The 19,553-nt window shown below is 39.5% G+C and overlaps 1 protein-coding gene across 1 annotated transcript in view; it reads left to right on the top strand.

Moving 5' to 3' along the window:
- The window catches only part of FRAS1 (Fraser extracellular matrix complex subunit 1), a 434,524-nt gene that overhangs the window by 376,976 nt on the left and 37,995 nt on the right, over positions 1 to 19,553 (top strand). Inside the window, exons 59-64 of the mRNA XM_049104909.1 lie at positions 5,447 to 5,652; positions 9,051 to 9,207; positions 11,375 to 11,575; positions 13,134 to 13,321; positions 14,847 to 15,122; positions 17,659 to 17,891. Of these exons, the coding sequence (XP_048960866.1) occupies positions 5,447 to 5,652; positions 9,051 to 9,207; positions 11,375 to 11,575; positions 13,134 to 13,321; positions 14,847 to 15,122; positions 17,659 to 17,891 (1,261 nt within the window). The remainder of the gene's footprint in view (positions 1 to 5,446; positions 5,653 to 9,050; positions 9,208 to 11,374; positions 11,576 to 13,133; positions 13,322 to 14,846; positions 15,123 to 17,658; positions 17,892 to 19,553) is intronic.

Genomic DNA, 19,553 nt, shown 5'->3' on the forward strand with positions numbered 1-19,553 from the left:
CTCTGCCTGTGTCTCTGCCTCTTTCTCTGTGTCTCTCATGAATAAATAAATAATTTTTTTAAGTGACAAAAAAATATATACTATGAAAATTAAGTCTACCTTCTACCCCTGTCTCCTAACTCTGGTTGTTCTCTTAGACAACCATTTTAAACAGTTTATTGTTATATGTACCCTTCAAAAGGAAAAAAAAATGTGTGTGTGTGTGTGTGTGTGTATACATATATATATATATATACACACACAATGCATATATAATGCATATGTAATGCAAATGTCCTAAATAATATCTTATTTTAGACCTAGGTTTATTGAGATCTAACATATACAAATTAAAATTCACCCTCTTAGTCCACAATTCTGAGTTTTGACAGATGCATGCAGTGGCGTACCCACCACCACAATCAAAATGTGGAACAGTTTCAATACCCTACAGAATTCTCTTGTGCCCCTTTGCAGTCAATGTCTTGCCTGACTCAAACCCTGGCAACCACTGCTGGTTTTATGTCTATATAGTTTTGTTGCTTCCAGAATGTCATATAATTGGAATCCTGTAATATAGCAACTTGGGTCCGGCTTCTTTCATTAGAATATTGTGCCTGAGAACCATCCATGTCGTTACACATATGAGTAGTTCATTTCCCTCACTGCAGAGTAGTTTCCCTTTATATAGATGCACTACAATTTGTTCATCCACTCAGCTGTTGAATGACATTTGAGTTGTTTCCAGGTTTTGGCAGTTATGACTGCAATGACTATCAATATTTGCATATAGTTTTTGTGTGAATATAGGTTTTTATTTCTCTGGGGTAAACACTTAGGAGTCGGGTTGCCGGAATGTATGGTAAGTGTTTAACATTATAAGAAACTAAAAAAATAAAAAAAATTAAAAAAAAAAAAAACATTATAAGAAACTGCCAGCCTGTTTGCCAAAGTGGTTGTAACTATTTTGCGTTACCACCAGCAGTATATGAGAATTCTGGGTGCTCCATATCCTCACCAACATTTGGGGCTGTCAGCTTTTGGTGGGATTTCTTTAGTTATCCTAGTAGATGTATAGTGATGTCCCATGGTTTGAAAGTAATTTCCCTAATGACTAATGACACTGAGATCTTTCCAAGTGCTTACTTACCATCTATATATCTTCTTTAGCAAAGTATTATTCAAATATTTACCTCATTTTTAATTGGGTTATTTTTCCCTCTATTATTGCATTGTTATAAAATCTGGACAGACATTTGTGTTTTGCAAATATTTTCTCCCAACCTGTTGCTTGGTTTTTGTTCTTTTAACAAGGTCTTTCAAAGGGCAATAGTTTTTCACTTTAAAATAGTCCTATTTATCAATAATTTGATTATGGATTGTACTTTTTATGTTGTTTCTAAGAAATCTTTCTTTGACCCAAGGTTACAAAGATTTTTTTCCTGAGTTTTCTTGAGGAAGTTTTAGTTCTAATTTCTAGATTTTGGTTTATAATCCATAAAATGGAAACTTTTAAACTGTGAACAAGATTATAACAAACTATTTTATATTATACATTACCTCAGTTTACAGAGTGTTATACTAGACATTATCTCATTTGCTGATAATCTCATGTATATTTGTTAGTATTTCTGTAGATAAGGAGACTAGAATCAGGAGAGTACACTCAAAATCTCATACAGAGAAGGACCAGCATGCGTTCTAAGACTTTGGCTTGTCCATATTCTTTGCACCACACTAAACAGTCCTATTTGGTGCAGCAGTAGAATCTGTGAGATGTGTTTTTTTCCTTATTCATAAAAAGAAGAAGGAAAGAAATTCAGTTATTCTTCTTATTCTTGAGAAGGTTTCTAGTTCTTTTTCATGAAAAGTAGTTAATTTCCTTCTAATGGGATGGAAAGGGAATGCAAAATCAGAAGTCCTAAAATAAAATACCAGCCCACCACTTCCTACCTTCTGGCCTTAGACTAGGAACATAAGGTTACTGAGCCTCATTTTTTTAATCTGTAGGTAATGAAAGTACCTACCGTACAAGGTTATTGTAAGGATTAAATTAGATAAGGTTTGTGAACATATCTACCATGGCACATAGTAGATTTTATTACATGTTAATTTCTTTTCTTCCTGACACATCAGTAGTTTATCACACTTGCCCGTGGAACTCCAGTTATGTGCAACAAAACTCATTGCCCCATATCAACAGAAAAGATTCCATTTGGATTTTTTTCTACATTTTATTGATGAACGTTAGGGTTGCAAACTTAGAAAATGAATATGTTAGATATATCTCATGTTTCAGGGAGGTTACAACAAACTGTATTCAGTCAGGAATTCATCCCAGAGAAAGAAATCCCCAAACCGATTTCAGTAACCCATTGTAGTGTTCAGTGGTTGTCTATCGGTCATCCTTCTTCTTAGTTCTTGCTAATTCTTGTTGAGTTTTTTCCTTGTGCACATTGTAAAGTGGAAAGATCTTACCTTCTCTCTAATCTTTACAAGCTCTTCTACTAGTGAAACAGGTTAGTAATTTGACCAAAGTCATACAGAGAGGAAGTGATGGGACCAGACTTAAAACCTAGGTCTGTTCTATCCACATCCAGCCTTCTGGTTTTATACCCTAGCGTGCTTACTCTTCACATTGCAGTTTTAGATGCTCAGTGTCACTCAGTTCCTTATAAAGTCAACTTTCAGTCTTCCAAGTGACCTTAGGTATTTTGTCTTTCCACACGGTGATCTCAGGCCCTTAAATCATCTGAGTAGTCAATCTCAAAACATTTTCCTATTTGTACTTTCTTCTGCTGCTCTGGTACCTGGAGTTAGACTTTGGTATGGACTTGAGGAATGCTGAGCAAGACAGGAAAAGCCTTGTAGCCATGATCTCATCATATACCTGGATGTGCACTATATCCTACCTACTCTAACTCTGGAGAACTGGACACAGGATTTCTCCTAAATCTCCAACCTAACTATGGCCCATAAAGAGGCCCGTGAAAATCAGAGGGTGGCATTTGCACCTACTTTATCAGTTACTGAGAATATTAGTGGATAACATTTTCCATGCCTAAAACTGGCACCTAGCACTGTGTGGGTTACAATGGAGTGGAGAGGAGAGTCCCAGCATCTATTTCAGGACAAATGACTAGCACAAGTAAGGAAAGAACTACAAATTGGGTTGTGCGTGATGAATGTGCTGAGAGTGTGACAATAAGTGTATGATACCCAGTGCAAACCTGTGAACCTCCACAAGTCATCCCTATTTCATGGGCACACATCCCATCGGTGTGGAAGGAGAAGGTGTTCTATAGTCAAGCAGAACTGAGAAGAGTGCTCCTACTTCCTGAGGGGATTATAATCAGGGCACTGAGAAGAGAACATGAAATGACATATATGGAAGCCCTTTACATACTGCTGGACTTGGACTGGGCCTTCCTTTGTATGCCATGAACCCCCATGTACAGATCTAACACTGAACCCACCTTATGGTTTTTCCATTGTCTCTTGCCTCAGTCTTCCACCAGACTAGTCGCTCCACAAGGCAAGGACCATTCCCTGCATGGCATGCAATCATGAGACATGTTTACCCACTGCCCTTACTTCTACTTCTCTCTTTCTCCCTCTTTTTCCAGATAGGGAAAGGAGTGGGGCTTAATATCTAGTTAAAGAGGAAAAAAAGGAGTCTTTTACAGCTCAAGAAGAACTTTGGGTTGATTAATACACGACAAAACCCAAACTTACCCCTTTCACTTATAACTATCATCTGACATGGTGCCTCTCAGGCCAGCAAGAAAAATCAATCCAAAGCTTTCGATAATCTTTCATGAGCAGAAAAGCTTCCTCGCTTGTTGTTTTTACCTGCCAACAAGTTTCCTTCTTGTCCTTCTATGCTAGGTCATGTCATTGCCACACACCTTTTGACAGTACAGACCATTTTCCTAGATGACAGAACCCTAAATGATAAATGTTTGGGGCTTAATGCCAAAGTTGTTAATTTTCCTTTAGGTGTGGTGTTCTTTTAAGAAGTATCTTTTGGGTTTTTCTTTGGTAATAAGTGATAACTCCTAGATTTAGCTTAGATAATGAGTTTGCTTTGTTTTTGCTCACACCAATGGTTCTGAGCAGTGGGTAGGTTGGAGTCAAACAACTTTTTACATATGGACTTGCAGAATGCTTGGGTCCTTGCCTTTTGGTTCCTTCCTTTCAGGTTTGGCAGGGCATATGCAAGACACAGTGAAGAAATAGGGGACTACAGCTTTAGGGTCAGCTTCTGCCACAGTATACTTTGACATGTGACTGACTGGAGGGACTACTTCTTCATATTGTTCATTAAGAAATCAAGAACCAGTAGGGTGCCTGAGTGGTTCAGCCAGTTGAACCTTTAACTCTTGGTTTCAACTCAGGTTCTGATCTCAGGGGTCATGGGATCAAGCCTCACATCAGGCTCTATGCTCAGCACAGAGTCCACTTGACTTTCTCTCCCTCCCTCCACAAGCGCTCTCTCTCTCTCTCTCTCTCCAATAAATAAATAAATCTTAAAAAAAAAAAAAAAGAACCAGCAATCAACAAGATGTTGGTCTCAAAAGATGACATGTCTTAATGTAGAGCATTATGTAAGCATTGTAGGAAGTAAGGAAAAAAATGATTCTTCATATTGAGAACTGTTGACTGAAAAGCCCATGTTTTTTAACACAATGTGGCTATAGTCCCTTCTTAAAGTCAAATGAGATCATTTGAGCTATAAAAGAAAAGGTGATTTTATAGCAGTAGACACAGACTGGGAGCCCACTGGCCAAATTCAACATGTGGATGTCTTTTATTTGGCACAAATGGTCTGGCCTATCTGGAATTTCTTTATACCATTTTAACTGATTACTTTTTTGAAATTTAGCAGATAAGACATAAAAACCCAGACTTCTGATTTCATCTGAAAATAGGATGATTTGTCAACAAAAGACTGGAGTTGAGGGATGACCCCCTTTAAAAAGGCCTGCACTTTCCTCTTTACCAATGTCCCCATTCTTCCCTACTGTCTGTCTGGCCCAGGACCAATGTGAGTGGCCACTTATTTTCAGGCTTACACTGCTTTTTTCCTTTTTGTAGCCTTAGACAAAATTTGAACTTTTTTTGCATACTCAAGTCTTAATAAAAATTTTCCTTACACCTGGCCCATTTCTTTACTTGCATTACTTGTTTGCATTTGAAATGGGGACTACACCCTGAAGCTAGGAGAAAACAGGTGCAAAATTAATTTATTCTGTTTCATTAGAAGTACACTCAACAGTGGAAGCAGTTCCCTTGTCTTGGGACCAAGCATGTCTTGAAATCTGCTTACCATCTCTGATTTGCCAGCCTCTGATGGCCCTTAGTAGAACTTTCCTACCAAGTGGCTACTGAGGGCTTCTGAGGACTATGGCCACCTTTTCTCTGTCTCCCACTAATGATGCCTCCATCTTTCCTTATGCTCCCCCAGTGCCCAGCATGCAGTTTGCCAAGGATTTGCTCCTAGTGAAGGAGAAGGAGGGTGTCCTGCAAGTGCCCATCATTCGGAGTGGAGATCTGAGCTATGAGTCATCAGTGAGATGCTATACCCAGGGCCATTCAGCTCATGTCATGGAGGACTTTGAGGAGAGAAGAAATGAGGACTTTTCGCGGATTACATTTCTGAAAGGGGAGAAAGTAAGTGGATTCATGATGGCTGAAAGATCAGATTGTGTTTTTCCTTGATACCTTTACTTGTCCATAATGAAGTAATTTAGACAAATTCTGAACATCCTAGGAATTCTTTTACTAATTGATATTATTTGTAGTATTATCATCAGTCTCATATGGCTTTCTTCTTTGTATCCTGTTTACAACCAAATACATATATCATTGGTTTAGCTGGGAATTTAGAGGATATGTAACATTTCTGGAATTTAACAGAATCAAATGAATTGTTGATGAACACACTCCACCAATGTTACCTAGAGGAGGACAAGACAATTCTCCAATACCTGGGCCCCTGTCTCAGGGCAGCATATGTTCTAGTATAGAACCAATAGGATAGTACCAAATAGGTAGACAGTTGAGCAGATTCAAGCCAATAGAATGTTCTCTTCTTAGCAATACACATGAACAGTGGTGTATATGGGCATAGGAACTCCTGAGAAACTCCAGTCAGTAAGTATAGCTGCATTAGACTCAAAGCCTGCAACCTCAATGTATGTCAAAAGTGTATGTATATGGAATAGGAATCACATTTCCCCATTTTTGGATTTCAGTTTCAGATAATTGAGTCACTTGCACCCTCTTGATTCAAGACACACAGTCCCCATTGGTCATTTCAAGGTCTTTCTCTTACTTTATTTGTTTTATTTGATGCCTACTCTCTAGCCACATTCCATTCCCCCTCTCAGAACTCATCAATCTGTCGTGTTTAATGTGTATCTCTTAATTTATATTTATTCTTTAAAAATGCTGGTTGTAGAACATGGAAGACTCCTAACTCTGGGAAACAAACTAGGGGTGGTGGAAGGGGAGGTGGGCGGGGGGTGGGGGTGACTGGGTGGCGGGCACTAAGGTGGGCACTTGACGGGATGAGCACTGGGTGTTATTCTGTATGTTGGCAAATTGAACACCAATAAAAATAAATTTATTATAAAAAAATAAAATAAAATAAAATAAATAAAAATGCTGGTTGTTTTGTACTCAAATTTTAACTTATAAAACTACTGTGTTACAGCTTCTTCAAACTTTTACTGTTTACTCAGTAATATATTTTAATATCTGTCCACATTTATGTGTACATCTAATCTATTGCTGAGATAGTGCATAATATTTTGTGATGTGTATTTAGTACATTTTAACCACCCACTCTTAGCAATAGATAGTGAGGAACTCCAGAAATAGTGCCCAGTCATCTCCTAACACTCTGCCACCACAGATAATGCTGCGGTGCACAACCGCATACATAGCCACTTACAGACCTGAGTGGGAATTTCTTTGGATATACACTCAGCAGCAAAATTGCTGGACCAAAGGCCATGTCTGTGCTTACTTTGAAAAAATAGTGTCAGAATACTTTCCAGAAAGTCATTAGCAGTGGCATGAAGGTTGTTATAATCCTATATCCTCTCCAACACTTAGCATTACTCATCTTTTGAATTTTTGCTAATCTACTATGTATAAAGTTATATCATTTTGAAATTTGCATTTCTCCAGTTACTACCAGTATATATATATGCCTGTTAGCTTATTGGGTCTCTTCTTATGTAAATTAATTGTTTTTATCCTTTGTTCCTTATTATTTGTATTGTTGCCTTTTCCTACTGATTTGCAATCTTTCTCGTATATTCTAAGTATTAATTCCTTGCCAGTTGTAGACATTTTAGACATTGTAAATATTTTTCCTTTCTGTCACTTATCTATTACTTTTGATCATGGTGTTCTTAGTTGAATAGTTTTTTTCAATTCTGGTATAGTCAAACATATCAGGTGTTTGCTCTATGATTAGTCCTTTTGAAGTTTAGCATTAGAATATCTTACACATCCAAAGTTACTGCAAATTCTTCCCTGTTCAGCTTTACTACCAAAAAAATAGTGATAGCTTCCTTGGTCTTTTATACATTCATGACTCATAGAAGCCCTGTCTTAGTTATATATTACGGGAATTTTACTGGTGGCAGGTCAAAACACGTGTTTAAAAACATACACAAATACTACAGATATGATCTTCAGCTTTGAGTCTACATGTCTATATTTGTTTTAAGTTCAAAAGAGGATTCTCTGCCTATCCAGGAGACAGTTTATAATTTAATAAAATTATAAAGAAAATACAGTCTATTCATCTATATGTTACCCACGTGACAACCTATCATTCTTCATAAGTGCACTTTGGAATCTTCATTTTCTCTGGCATGCTCAGCAATTTGTCTTTGAAACTTGTCATTCATTAGAATGTCCTTTTTAAAAGGATATCCTGAAGAGTCACTACTAAATTCATGCTTTCTATCAAGAAAAAAGAGACATTCTTTAGGGGCTTAAAATCAGGTTAGCAAGCTACCTATAAATGTTCACAGGATGTTCTCCTTCCATTTAGTATGATTTCAGAAGTATGAGAGTAGAACTTCTCTATACCCACAGAATAGCAGAGTAGATTTAAAATGGTTCAACTAAAAATAATCCTACTTCACATCACATGACTCTACTGTTGAGGTTACTGCATTATCTAAAATGTTTTGGCCTTATTTTATGTTTTCTTAAGAATAGAGTGCTCAGTAAAGAATACTCAGTGTGGGAAACACTTGATTTCTTTCCATCAAGCAGGGATTTAGATTATGTTCTCAGACTTTCAGGACTCAGCAGTTTTCAGATGAGACACCATTTGACAGAACATTTGAAAGGTGCAGCATTGAAAGATGTCTTAAGCCTAACAAGAAGCCTTTCTGAATTTCTTCTAAAACTCTTCAGTTTTTACTGAGGGAAAGGACCATTGGTTAGCTCTTTCCAGGAATCCTAATCCATATGTTAGACCCCCAACATCAGAAATTTACCTTTTTTTTTTTTAAGATTTTATTTATTTATTCATGAGAGAGAGAGAGAGAGAGAGAGAGAGGCAGAGACACAGGCAGAGGGAGAAGCAGGCTCCATGCAGGGAGCCTGACCTGGGACTGGATCCCATGTCTCCAGGATCAGGCCCTGGGCTGAAGGCGGTGCTAAACCGCTGAGCCATCTGGGCTGCCCAGAAATTTACCTTTCATAATGTGTATGTACACATTGGTTTGATTAGGGAAAGTGCACAAGTTTCCTACAGGTGCATTGGAGTGGGTTACTTTATTAATTTTGTTTTGCATAACCCATGATGAATCATTCAGTTTGGAATGTTCTAATACAGGACTCTGCATATGGGTATGTCCCAGTCAGGCATGAACTGTTAGATTTAAATATTCTATTTTACAAATGAAATCGTTTGGATCCTTTTGAATTTGTGCTGACTCTCTGATGCTGCAAAAAAGAAAAATCATTTTCTAGGAAAAGCAAGAAAATTACTGATTTTTCACTGCAAATGTTAATCTATCTTATAACATTGGCTCTAGATGAAGAACTGTACTGTTTCTATCCATGATGACTCCATGTTTGAGCCTGAGGAACAATTCAGGGTCTACCTTGGCCATCCTCTTGGAAACCACTGGAGTGGAGCCAGAATTGGGAAAAATAACATGGCCACCATCACCATATCCAATGATGAAGATGGTAACAGAAGATACTGTCTTTCGTTACTCTTTGGTTGATAGAATACGAACTGATGTTTTACTAATAATGTAATTATAGGTGTTTTGTAAAAATGAAAGTACTGTAAAAGTGTCTACCGATAACAATCTCAGAGTATTTATATAAACTGTTGGCAGCCAGTGATCATCCTCTATAGAATTCCAATAAGTTTATAGGTGTGCTTAATCTCATTATTCTCTATCACATTGCCAAGAGAAAAGGAATGGGTATGGTTATAAGCCAGGACAGAGATGCTAAGAATAAAACCTGTGTAAGTCACTGGAGTTCAGGAGCAAGATTAGAAATATGATCAGAATGAGTTGAATCCAATGAACTAATTTAAACACTGCCACCTTCCCAGAAAAGTCTAATTTCTCAGTTTTCTTCTAATTGATTTGGCCTATTAACCAAAAAAAATCTTAAATTCTTTAGTTACGAGTCAGCAAAGAATGACCCAGGCACTGGGGAAAATAAAACCAAATCTGTTTCAAATTGGCACATAATTTTTTTATTCAAATAGATATTTTGAATGGATAATAGTATTACAGATAGTAATAGCTGTTTTTATTTGAATGTTTACCTTATACCAAGAACCACACTAAGCATATTATATTATTTCATGTAATCCTGACAGTAACCCCTTGAGGTAGGTGTTATAATCCCCATTTTATAGGTGAAGAAATTGGGCCTCAGCAAATTTATGTAATTTATGCTCGTAGTTACATAGCTGTAAGCAGCAAAACTGGTTGTAACCCTTATTTTATCAGATTCTAGAATCTACATGAGAGTTAGTGAGACTCCAGAGTTTCTGATATAAAATCAAGGACAACTTGGACACTGGGTAAAATAAGAAGAGCCAGACTTGAAGCTAAATTAGTCCTTTGCCTAAGGACTCAGGTTCAGATCCTGAAGTGAATGTCTCTTGCTCACACAGAAACCCTATGATTGAGGCTCAGAGAGGTAATAAGGGACTCTCCTAAGTTTCAAAGAACATTCATTTTTTTTTAAAGATTTTATTTATTTTATTAATGAGAGACACAGAGAGAGAGAGGAAGAGGCAGAGACACGGGCAGAGGGAGACGCAGGCTCCATGCAGGGAGCCCGATATGGGACTTGATCCCGGGTCTCCAGAATCACGCCCCAGGCCAAAGGCAGGCACCAAACCACTAATCCACCCAGGGATCCCCTCAAAGAACGTTCATTAGACTACAAAACCTCCAATGAATCTTATCTTCTACAATTAGGAAGAATTGATTTTCTCAGAGGGAAAGAGGAAAATGAACAGAGACTCTAGAAATTACTGCAAAATATTATAGTATGTTAGAAATAATCTAAAATTTGTAATTACTCTCAGTTTTCCCTTTTTAATCTCACTCTATCCACCACTACCACCTCACCCTACACCCTGAGAATATAATGGAAAAGAAGGCACAATTTGAAATTTTTGTAAAAACCAACATATTAATCACTTCGTAGCAATGAGAATAGTACCTCAAACCAGATTGTGTTAGGAAGTCTTGTGTTCTTCATTAAAACTACTCATTCTTAACTAAATAAGCTGTGAGAAGTTAGGAACATTTAAGGGCTGGGAACATTTAAGTTAGGAACATTTAAGGGCTCTGAAAAGAAGGACCCAGAAGATCAGAGACAGGAGATGGACTTGGAAAGTTTAGGTAGTGTATAACTGAGATAAATTATAAAGCTTAGAAATTTATATCTCAAAAAAAAAAAGAAGTTTATATCTATAAGTGAAAAAGAGTCTATTCACGCAATCAGTCGATAAGTATTTATCAAGGGCTAACTCTGAGTCAGTCCCTTGATAAAGCGTGTGAATTCAAAAACGTTTTGTGAGCTGTCATGCCCAGATGGAAACTTGGACCTTATGCATTTCAAAATGCTTAAAAATATTCCCCCCACTATGATTTTTAATAATAGGCCTATGAGAAACAACTCCTGGAGAATCATAAATTCCTTTTCCAAAGCTCTGCTGAGGGGTAAAAACTGATTTTTGTGATCGCAAGCCATTTTACCTTTGTATCATTTACTAATGTGGAAAAGTCCCTCTTGTCTTGATAAGGTGTTTTCAGGGGAGTGGGAATCCTTTGTACTTTTCTAACTTGCTCTTGTTTTCCTAATCCTGTTTCCTTAGCCCCTACCATAGAGTTTGAAGAAGCTGCATACCAAGTCCGGGAACCCTCGGGGCCAGATGCTGTAGCCCTCCTGAATATCAAGGTGATCCGCAGAGGGGATCAGAACAGGACATCCAAGATTCGCTGCAGCACTCGGGATGGGTCTGCCCAGTCCGGAGTGGATTATTACCCAAAGAGCAGAGTCTTGAAGTTCAGCCCCGGTAATCGAACACCAACCACGATCTGTGGATTTTACTTAATAGAGAGGCAAATATCCTGTATTTGAAGAAAGGAATGAGCAGAAAAATAAAAGAGGAAAACAGTAGTACTTATTAAGCATCAAGTACTTATTAGGCACACATTTGCTATTACAGGAATCTTCACAATTTTTAATTGGTAAAAATTGGCATTGAGAAAGAACAAATGGCATCTGGACTCATTTAAAAGAATTTTTTGGTTGTTGTTAGCCTATGATTTGGTTGAGTAATAGATGCATTTGATTTTAAAAGAATAAACATGACTGCCGTCATTCAGTAAAACATAGGACGAACACTGTGTGCTGGGCCCTTCAGGAATTACTAAAACCCAGAAGGTACAATCTCTGTGCTCCAGTCGTTTAACATCTGCCAGGAGACAGGATACCCTGCTAGATTTCCAAAAAAGGTTTAGAGGCAACCGTGGAGATGAGTCAAAGGACAAGAGAGAGAGATGGGATTCAGGTCACAACTAAGTATTGAACTATCCCCTATGTATTAATTTGATGGGAGAAATAAGACAGAGAAGGAATTGAACTATATGCTAGATCTTTTTCACAGAACTTCCTGGAGCAATATAAGGGGGAAAGACTGGTGTAGATCCTGGAACCATTTGTGATATAGCCAGAAAGAAGTAGGCAACAGTGGTAGGAAGCCTTTTCAGAGACATCTCGGCAAGTAGGGGGAGGAAGTGACTCTCAGGAATGAGGGGGAAGGGGTCTCTGATGTCTTTCATTCCACTGGAGTTTTAAAGGGCTTTTGGCTCCATCCCATGTACATCTGTTTAGTGTTTGCCAGAAAGGTAGATGCCCTTCCTCCGCCTCTACACAATGATTCTTCTTCCACGTGTCTTTACTTTTTCCTTTCCTTTTCTGCATAAGGATCTGGAGAAAAGACAGGTTGTGGAAGTGACCCAGCCCGGGTGTTTGTAGGAGAGGAAGAAGGGGATACCACCAGGGATATTTGCACCTTCAGAGAGTCATTTTACAGAAAAGGAAAGCAGTTCCTAAGGCTCTAACCCTCTTCATCCCAGCCTGCCAAACCTTTATGCTGTGGTCTTTGTGGGGACAGTATGGTAGGAAACCTTTGAGATACAGTTCTCAGGACAGCTTTGATGGGTGTCTATGTGTGCAAGTACTCACAGCCACACAGGAGTTCATGCCTAAGTGTAAAGGAGAAAGAAAAATTAAGCAAAAAAACTCATAACCAAGGTGGAGTGTATTTTGGATCATAGATTTTTATTACTACCAGCTAGTGTCAGACAGGAGCCATTAATCCTCATATGGTGTTGAATAGTGAATCGTGAATCTGCAAAACTGAGCCTCTATCACAGGTGGAATTTGGTCAATAAAATAGGTTTCTCACTTGAGATAGGACTAAAGTGATTAGCAGCCACTGTATTTATAGAAAACCTCTACAAGAAAAGGGCATATTTTAACAAAATGTCAGTAGTGCCAACCTCCACTTCTTAGGTAGGTCACCTAATGAGAACTTTTGCTGTCTTTCTGTTCTGTCCTTGGTGAAGGTGTGGATCATATCTTCTTTAAAGTCGAGATCCTATCCAATGAAGACCGGGAATGGCATGAATCCTTCTCCCTGGTCCTTGGCCCAGATGACCCAGTGGAAGCAGTTCTTGGTGATGTGACCACTGCCACCGTGACGATTCTAGACCAGGAGGCAGCAGGGAGTCTCATATTGCCAGCACCGCCCATCGTGAGTACTTGACCCAATAGGTTCACTGCTTTTATGTCCTAGTGACTAGTAGATGATGACTTGAGATAAGTAGTTCTGATGCGGTACTTCTTCATTCTTCTAACACTGGTTAACACAGGAACCACCTTGTCCTTTCCTTCCCAAATCCCCTCCCTGTGCCACCACCTCCAGGGGATATTTAGCAATGTCTAGTGACATTTTTGGTTGTCACAACTGTCACACTAGATGCTTCTAGTGGGTGGAAAGCAGGGGAGCTGGTAAATATCCTACGATGCACAGGACAGCCTCAACAACAAAGAATTACTTGGCACACATGTCAGTAGTGCTTAGGATGAGAAACCCTGTCCTAGCAGAAGAGTAAGACCAAACCACATTCATACCTTAGTCTGATAAACATAGGAAGTACGATACAATTGATCTTCTCACTTCTTTGGTGGGATCTAGGAGAAGGGGAAAAAAAGTAAGGATATCCCATATCTATTACCCTCCATACTTGCCACATGCATAGAGTTAAGTATTTGCAGAAGTGTAGTACCCAGTTTCCCAAGCTGAGGATGCAGAGAATGAATGCACTGACTTTACAATTAGGAAGAAAATGCCTAGAGGTTACCAAGGGAAATTTAACTCATAAAAATGAAGCAGTCAGAATAAGTCTTCTAACCTCCCCTGGCTAGTCTCATATAGTAGAAGGATCATTCCAAAATTTGTCTCTTATCCGACCATGAAAGAAATACACTATCTTTATTTACTTTTGTTTTGCCATGTACACTACTGCATACTATTAATAATTTAATGCAACTTCATTTATTTTATTTTTTCTTAATGCAGCTTCAAACTAGTAACTGTTCACGATACAGCTTTGGTTACAGTAGGCATGAAAATAAAATATATTTCATATAAGTGATTAACACGATGGTTTAGGAATAAGATTAACACGATACTAAAGCTTTTAGCTCAGGTAGATGGAGGATCTTCACCACCACTAAAGATCTGTAGTATCTTTTAGGTATGCCTGGCAAAGCACTATGAAAACCTCCGTTGTATTTTTCTTCCTTCCTTCCTTCCTTCCTTCCTTTCTTTTTTTTTTTTTTTTAAAGATTTTATTTATTTATTCATAGAGATGCAGAGAGAGAGAGAGGCAGAGACACAGGCAGAGGGAGAAGCAGGCTCCATGCAGAGAGCCTGACGTGGGACTCGATCCAGGGTCTCCAGATCACGCCCTGGGCTGCAGGCGGCGCTAAACCGCTGCGCCACCGGGGCTGCCCTCTTTCTTTCTTTCTTTTCTTTCTTTTCTTTCTTTTCTTTCTTTTCTTTCTTTTTTCTTTTCTTCCTTCCTTCCTTCCTTCCTTCCTTCCTTCCTTCCTTCCTTCCTTCCTTTCTTTCTTTCCTTTTTTTCTCTTTTTTTGTTATATATTAAAGAATCCCTAGCAGTTAAGGGATCTTGTAGATATCTCAAAAGGGGAGCCTTAGTTCTCTGAGCCTCCCAGCACCCAGTCCAGGCTGAAGCTTTGTTGCTCCTTTGCAGGTTGTCACACTTGCTGACTATGACCATGTAGAAGAAGTTACCAAGGAAGGAGTCAAGAAATCCCCCTCCCCAGGCTACCCACTGGTTTGTGTTACGCCCTGTGACTCTCATTTCCCCAAGTATGCCATCATGAAGGAGCGTTGCAGCGAGGCTGGCATCAACCAAACATCTGTGCAGTTCAGCTGGGAAGTAGCCACCCCCACTGATGGCAGTGGAGCCCGGTCTCCCTTTGAGACCATCACTGACAACACACCATTCACCAGTGTCAACCACATGGTAGGTCTAGGGTTCTGGGCCTGGTTGCATGGGGAGAAAACTGGTATTTCTCTTTGTCACTCCAACTCCATCAAATTCCTTAAGGCCCTTGTGTGGCATTTGGAATAAAACAAATAAGCAGATACATATAATATACACACAGGTTTTTATGCTTATTTATAAGAAAAGGTAATATGGTGTCGTAGAAAAAAAGATCCAAGCTAGTAATCAGACAACCTGTTCACTAATCTTGATTCTCCTTTACTTTTAACTTGTGATATTAAGAGGTTACTTAACTCCCCTGAGTCTCTGTTTCCTGCTCTGCAAAATAATACCTCTTCCACATAGCCGCTTGTCAAGGTCATTGAAAAATCAGATATAAAAGTCATCTGAAAGCGGCAAAGTAAGTCAAAGATTCCATATAGGTACAATTAATGATTACTTTTTTCACATCTCTTCAATCATCCAGTAAGTAGTAGGATATAAAGTCCTTAAGGATGTGGACCAAGTGTTCTCCCACATTTGTATAGCCTAACATGCTCAGCATATTGATGGTAGTCAGGATGGCACAGTTATTAAACAAAGGATAAAATGTTTCTTGAGTGGTCAACATTATACAGAATTGTAGGAGGACATGAAAAGTTCACTATGCCGTTGCTGTCCTCAGATAGTCAAGACACCAAACCAATACTTCTGCCACCATCAGAGAGCAATGAATAGTGAGGGTTTCCCCAACCTTAAGAAACAGTGCACTGTGGTGACTGCTCATCACGCCAGTTGACGTCGTTCTCCACAGAGAGAGAACTAAAAGCAGTGGAGATCCTCCTCACCGTAGCTGGCACATAGCAAGCCCTCAACAGTTTTTTATTGAAAATAGTGCACAAATTAGTGCAAATTTTGGAGAACAGAGATTTCTTTGAGACTGGATTTCTCAATTTTCTCCTAGTCAACTCTCAGTTTGTTCTCACTTTAATAAGTGCTTCCCATAGAGGGATAATAGTGGAGAGAAGGTACAGATGGATAGGCGGGCAGGGGCTGGGAGGGTGGGGAGGGGCCTCTGGGTTTGGCAAAGTCACTCATATTCATTGTTTTTTGCACAGCTTATTTGGAAAGGTCAAAAGATCCATTCTTTTGCAACATAACCTAGTTCAAGTGTAAACTATCTGATAAAATTTAAAAACTTAAATGTCGAGACTTAACAGCTTATCGTTTCCTCAGTATCTAATTCTCTCTCCAAAAACCCATGAAGGCAATTTTCGGTCTGATGTGGCCTAAATATACATTTTTTAACAGGTACCACGTTTAATATTTTACATTATGCTTCAGTTTTTCTTCTTGCAATGACTTGGTGACTAATACTTTTATCCCAGTTTCCTTTGCTCTGTCTTTGTTTCTTTAATTATTTATTTAATATCATTGTATCGTGTGCCTTTTTATAAGATGCCTCAAATCCCTTCTGAACTAAGTCCGTGTGTAAATAAATAAATAAAACGTTGGCAGCTAATTAAAAAAATTTTAATGGAAAAATCCTCTTTAATTTTTAATGGACTTCAATGAGAATTGCTTTCATGGGTAGAATTTATAAGTTTGTACAATCGCTTTGTGGGAGGTCTATGGCACACAGAACTGCTAATTAATTTTTCTTGTTATATACTTCCCTATGTGTATGCACATGTTACTTAAAGAGTTGTGGTGACCCACGCTGCCTCTGCATAGATTGAATTAAGCATTCTTACGGCTCCTCTATGTCTGAGAACACAAAAGATTCTGTTCAAAGATCTTCAAAGGCCAGTAGGTGTCAGAGGCCAAGTTCTCAACTTCAACTCTCCATGTTATTGTAACCGCTGCAGTGTGTGTGGTCCCTAGGTGGGGGCTGGGGGAGGGACTAGTGGTAGGAAAGAAAGAAAAATCAGAACTCCTGGGAAAGGACCATATCTCTTCTATATCCTGACACTGTACCCTCAGCCAAAGTGACTTGGAGGCCAACCAGTCTTTTTTTTTTTTTTTAATTTTTATTTATTTTTATGATAGTCACAGAGAGAGAGAGAGAGATGGGCAGAGACACAGGCAGAGGGAGAAGCAGGCTCCATGCACCGGGAGCCCGACGTGGGATTCGATCCCAGGTCTCCAGGATCGCGCCCTGGGCCAAAGGCAGGCGCCAAACCGCTGCGCCACCCAGGGATCCCCCAACCAGTCTTAATGGAAGGGCTGGAAACCAGTTGAGTGGTTCTTATGCTGAACCTAATATAGGAAGAGAACAGTACTATCGCTGGTAACCAGTCATCTCTGGGCTCTTGCTTCACATCTGTCTACTCGTTCCTTGTCTGACATACTGCCTGAGGCTGTAAATCCTCTGTCCTAGTGCCTGGCTCCTGGGAGAAAGCCAGTAGTTTTGTGGTGAGTGAATAAACAGAAGAGTGGATAGATGGGTAGAGAGACAGATGCTGGGTGGTCTGCACAGATAACCCTGTACCAGAAACTGGCTGTGTCCTATCATCCAGAAGATACAGTCTAAGGAGTATATACATGTCTTAAGTACTTTATTTTCCCCCCATAGGTCCTGGATAGCATCTACTTTAGCCGGAGGTTCCATGTGCGTTGTGTGGCAAAGGCCGTAGACAAGGTGGGCCACGTGGGGACTCCCCTAAGGAGCAACATCGTTACCATTGGAACAGACAGTGCTATCTGCCACACGCCTGTAGTAGCTGGGACAGCCAGAGGCTTCCAGGCTCAGTCCTTCATCGCAACCTTGAAGTACCTGGACGTCAAGCACAAGGAACATCCAAACAGGTCAGGCAGGTGGTGCCTTCCACACAGAGAGGGCTCTCCTTTGTGGGTTTTCTGGATGAGACGGAATAATGAGTGATGCTTCTGCAAAATAAGAATAACAGTGATAAATGCTTCAGGAAAAATTTAACTCCTTCAAAGGCCCCCTAAAATCTGGGCCCTTGCCTGTCTTCTTCGCCTCATGTCCCTCAGCTGGGCATTTTCACCTGCCAGTCTACCTCAGAGAATCAAACTGAAATCAAATCCCCAGGTCTTCCAAGTCTTTTATGCTGCATTACCTCTTCCATGCCAACACTCTTTTTTTTTTTTCTTTAAGATTTTATTTATTTATTCATGAAAGACACAGAGAGAAAGAGCTGCAGAGACACAGGCAGAGGGAGAAGCAGGCTTCATGCAAGGAGCCCGATGTGGGATTTGATCCCTGGTCTCCCGGATCACGCCCTGAGTTGAAGGCGGGCGCTAAACTGCTGAGCCACCCAGGGATCCCATATGCCAACACTCTTGACTGCACTTCTCCCAGCCCCCATCCACCCCCTGTAGCTAAATCCTGTTTTCTTACTATACCTAGCTCATGACATCCCTTCTAGGAACTTCGCCATCATCTTTCCCAATTTAATTTGGAAGCTCCTCCTTCCAGCTCTCCTGGCACTCATGTGTGCCTCGTTCAGAGCATTATCATCATTCATTCTCTTTCTATCCCCATAGTAGATGGTGAGGACGGGGATCATGACTTAAAAAAAAAATTTTTTTTTGGACCCCCCTGCCTGAGACAGTGCTTCTTGGCACCTTACAGACACTTACTAAATATCTAATGAACAGAGTAATAGTACTGTATAAACTAAAAGTCACTGGACAGATGTGCTTTTATTTTTTCCTGTGCTACCATGATTTTGATGGAAGATACTTTCATGTTTGCCTAGCAAGAAAGAATTCATGTATATTATGTATAGTCATTAAACCTTGCGGTATTTGTGCATGTGTCTTTATGAGCAACTGAGTTCAGAGAAAGGGGTTCATTTGCATGGAGAAAAAAACATTTAAATACAGAGGCAAGACTATGCAAATCCTTTCTTTTTTCTAACATAGTAAGACATACTTTTGTTTAAAAAGCAGGAACAGAAGTGCTCAGGCCACTACTGACCCTTTCCTAGCAAAAGAGACATCCTATTCATATTCCAAGGTTCTGATTCCTCTTAAAAATGCCTATTGGGCTTTTGTTCCAAGAGACAAGCTGTAAAAACTCAAAAAGACACCCTCAATCAACATGCTAAAAATTTAAACTTGCACAATGAAAATAATGCAGATTAGAGTTCTGTTGTATCGCAGTCTTAACCAATATTTATTAACTTAAGCTCGTATTTTATTTAGAATTTTATACTATATCCTCTGGAAAAACAAAAGAAGTGAAGGAAATAATCCTTGTCTTCATTGTGGGGAGGCAAGATAAACAGAGGCTGCGAGCATATAAGAAACAGCAGCCAATATGAATAAGTTACAGATGTCCTGGTGTAAAGGCATCTGAGCTCTGAGAAACGCAGATGAGGCGAGAACACCCTGCAAATGCGGCCAGGCCAGCCGGTAAGGGCTGCCCACATGGCTGGAGCTTAAAGGAAGAGAAAGGAGAAAGCTCTTCTGGTTAGGAGGATACAGCAGGAGGAGTGGGAT

Source organism: Canis lupus, chromosome 32, assembly GCF_003254725.2.
Source record: "Canis lupus dingo isolate Sandy chromosome 32, ASM325472v2, whole genome shotgun sequence".
Taxonomy (NCBI): domain Eukaryota; kingdom Metazoa; phylum Chordata; class Mammalia; order Carnivora; family Canidae; genus Canis; species Canis lupus.